The sequence below is a fragment of the Marmota monax genome, unplaced genomic scaffold (assembly GCF_021218885.2).
Source record: "Marmota monax isolate L192 unplaced genomic scaffold, Marmota_monax_Labrador192_F-V1.1 WCK01_AAM20220418_F8-fsc02044, whole genome shotgun sequence".
NCBI lineage: Eukaryota > Metazoa > Chordata > Mammalia > Rodentia > Sciuridae > Marmota > Marmota monax.
The window spans coordinates 17,384-20,715 of NW_026693878.1; the positions used below are offsets into that span (position 1 = coordinate 17,384).

The 3,332-nt window shown below is 48.0% G+C and overlaps 1 protein-coding gene across 1 annotated transcript; it reads left to right on the forward strand.

The window, feature by feature from the left end:
- Nucleotides 1-261: 261 nt before the first annotated feature.
- Nucleotides 262-2,445, forward strand: LOC124105532 (uncharacterized protein K02A2.6-like). Its single transcript, XM_046462701.2, has 2 exons — nt 262-372; nt 1,008-2,445. The coding sequence occupies exons 1-2, from the start codon at nt 284-286 to the stop codon at nt 1,981-1,983; spliced, it is 1,065 nt and encodes a 354-aa protein (XP_046318657.1). The 5' UTR covers nt 262-283; the 3' UTR covers nt 1,984-2,445.
- The last annotated feature ends 887 nt before the right edge of the window (nt 2,446-3,332 follow it).

Here is a 3,332-nt window from a genome sequence, read left to right on the forward strand (position 1 = left end):
GATGCCACTAAACTGACTTTGGGACAGCCATTAACCCTGTTAACCCCTCATGCCATCGAAACTGTGATTTGCCAGCCGCCTGATCGCTGGATGTCAAATGCCCGACTCACCCATTACCAGTCTTTGTTATTGGACACCGACCGAATTCAGTTTGGTCCCATGGTGACGCTGAATCCAGCGACCCTCCTGCCGCTCCCAGGAAAAGCCGATCCTCACAACTGTCAGCAGATTCTTGCAGAGACACAGGGAACCCGGCCGGACCTCACCGACCAACCGATGAAGGATGTGGAGCTGGTCTGGTACACAGATGGAAGCAGTTATCTGCTCAATGGAGAACGACGAGCAGGAGCAGCCGTCACCACCGAATCTGAGGTAATATGGGCGAGTGCACTTCCGGGCGGAACATCAGCTCAGCGGGCAGAACTGATAGCGCTGACTCAAGCGTTAAAGTTGGCAGAGGGGAAGAAACTAAACGTGTACACTGACAGTAGATATGCCTTTGCTACTGCTCACATACACGGAGAAATTTACAGACGCCGGGGTCTACTAACCTCAGAAGGAAAAGAGATCAAAAATAAGGCTGAAATATTAGCCTTACTTAAAGCTTTATTCTTGCCTAAAAAGTTAAGTATCATGCATTGCCCCGGTCATCAAAAAGGTAATACTCCAGAGGCCAAAGGGAACAGATTAGCAGATGAAACGGCCAAGAAAGCAGCCCTAGGGCCACAGCTTTTGATAGTGACTCTATTGCCCCAACGAGCAGACCCACCACATGATGACCATAAAGAACACTGGGTCTATGAAGATAAAGATTTAGATGCCATACAAAAACTGGGGGCCACTTATGACCCTGGGAAAAATGTCTGGAAATATCAAGGAAAAACTATCATGCCCCTCAAAAATTCAAAACAATTAGTAAAGTCCCTACACAGACTGACACACCTCGGGGCTAAAAAGATGAAGGAGCTCTTAGAGCATGGGGAAGGTACTTTATATCTTCCAAACAGGGATCAACTTCTGCGCCAAGAAGCAGAAAACTGTCAAGCATGTGCCCAGGTAAATGCTGGTAAGATCAAAATTGGAACAGGGATCCGGGTGAAAGGCCATAAGCCCGGAACCCATTGGGAAATAGACTTCACTGAAATTAAACCTGGTATGTATGGCTACAAATATCTTCTGGTTTTTGTTGACACTTTCTCTGGATGGACCGAGGCATTCCCAACTCGGCATGAGACTGCTAAGGTGGTTGCAAAGAAATTACTGGAAGAAATCTTTCCCAGGTATGGAGTACCCGGGACCATTGGGTCAGATAACGGGCCTGCCTTTGTCTCCCAGGTAAGTCAAATGGTGGCCAATACATTGGGGATTAATTGGAAATTACATTGTGCTTATAGACCCCAAAGTTCAGGACAGGTAGAAAGGATGAATAGAACCATCAAGGAGACTTTAACTAACTTAACGCTTGAAACTGGCACTAGAGACTGGGTACAACTCCTACCTTTAGCTTTATACCGGGCCCGAAACACCCCAGGCCCACAGGGGCTAACCCCATTTGAGATTTTGTACGGTGCACCACCACCTGCTGTTAACTTTTATGAAACTGAAACTTATGCCTCCCTCACCCCATCTATGCAGACTCATTTGCGTGCCTTGCAGTTGGTCCAGAACGAGGTTTGGAAGCCTCTAGCCGCAGCATACAAGGAGGAACTCAAAACCCCCTCGCTGCCACATCCCTTCAAAGTCGGAGACACCGTCTGGGTACGCAGGCACCAGAGCAAGAACCTCGAACCGCGGTGGAAAGGACCTTACACCATCCTGCTGACCACTCCCACTGCAATCAAAGTGGACGGCATCACCGCTTGGATCCACGCTTCCCACGTGAAAGCTGCACATCCGCAGGAGCCCACAGACGCCTCTCTGGATCCAGAATGGAAACTGCAACGCACCCAAAACCCGCTAAAGATAAGACTTACACGTTGTTAATCACTCTTGCTCTCTACGCTACTCCCCTCGTCCTAGGTAGTAATCCCCATACCCCCATGAAGTTGACTTGGCAGGTGTATTCCGAAACCGGAAAAATAATTTGGTCTATTACAGCAGCCCACATCCCTGGCACATGGTGGCCTATTTTGACCCCAGACTTTTGTCAACTAGCCGCTGAATCAGACTCTTGGGATATTCCCGGCAACTCACATGACCTCAGTACTTATTGTTCTACCCCCATAACGAGATGCAGACTGGGTCAACATGACTTTTACGTTTGTCCCAAAGAAGGGAGAAACCGAACCCAAGCACGTAGATGTGGAAATTATGAAACATACTTTTGCTCCTCCTGGGGCTGTGAAACTACAGGGGACGCTCACTGGAAACCTTCTTCTGATAAGGAATTCATAACAATACTCAAAAACTTCACTCCCCATGGCACGCGCCCCTCTGATTGCTATCCCCCCCACACACATCTTATTACCAAGGGGACAAATCATTGCCCTTACGGATACAGTTTACAGAAAAAGGAAAAGAACAGCTAGATCCCTGGCTCACTGGGAGAACATGGGGCCTTAGATGGTTTATGAAAGGAGATGATCTCGGTGTAATTCTCAGAATCAAATTATCTCTAACCCCAATTTTGATGAGCCCAATAGGACCTAATCCTGTTCTCGGGGACCAAAGAGCTCCCTCAGTTCCCAGACAATCAAAAAGTCCGCCCAAAGTACCTCCCAGTGAGCCACCCATGTCTCAAATTGTAACCATAGACTGTCAAACCTCTAGTTACTCCCCCGAACCCACACTCCCTGGAACCGAAAACCGATTGTTAGATTTGATTCAAGGAGCCTTTTATGCCCTCAATGCCACCAACCCAGACCGCACCCGGGAATGTTGGCTCTGTCTCACCTTCGGCCCACCCTACTATGAAGGAATAGCAATAATGTCTGACTGGAACAGTAACATAAACCCTGATCCTAAATGTATGTCCCTGCCCGGCTATAAACTCACCATCACTGAAGTTTCAGGACAAGGGATCTGTGTAGGAAATATACCCCTGTCACATCAACCTCTCTGTAACACCACCCTCCTGACAAATGGCTCACAAAATAATTATTTGTGGGGTCCCCCCGGAACTTATTGGGCCTGCAACATTGGACTGACCCCCTGTATTTCCACGGCAATCCTCAATGCCTCCACTGATTTTTGTGTGTTAGTCCGAATCTACCCACGACTATTCTATTATTCCTCAGAGGAATTTGAAGGACATTTCATGGGCAGGATTCGATACACCCGAGAGCCTATCAGCCTTACCCTGGCAGTCTTGTTAGGAGCAGGAGTATTGGCAG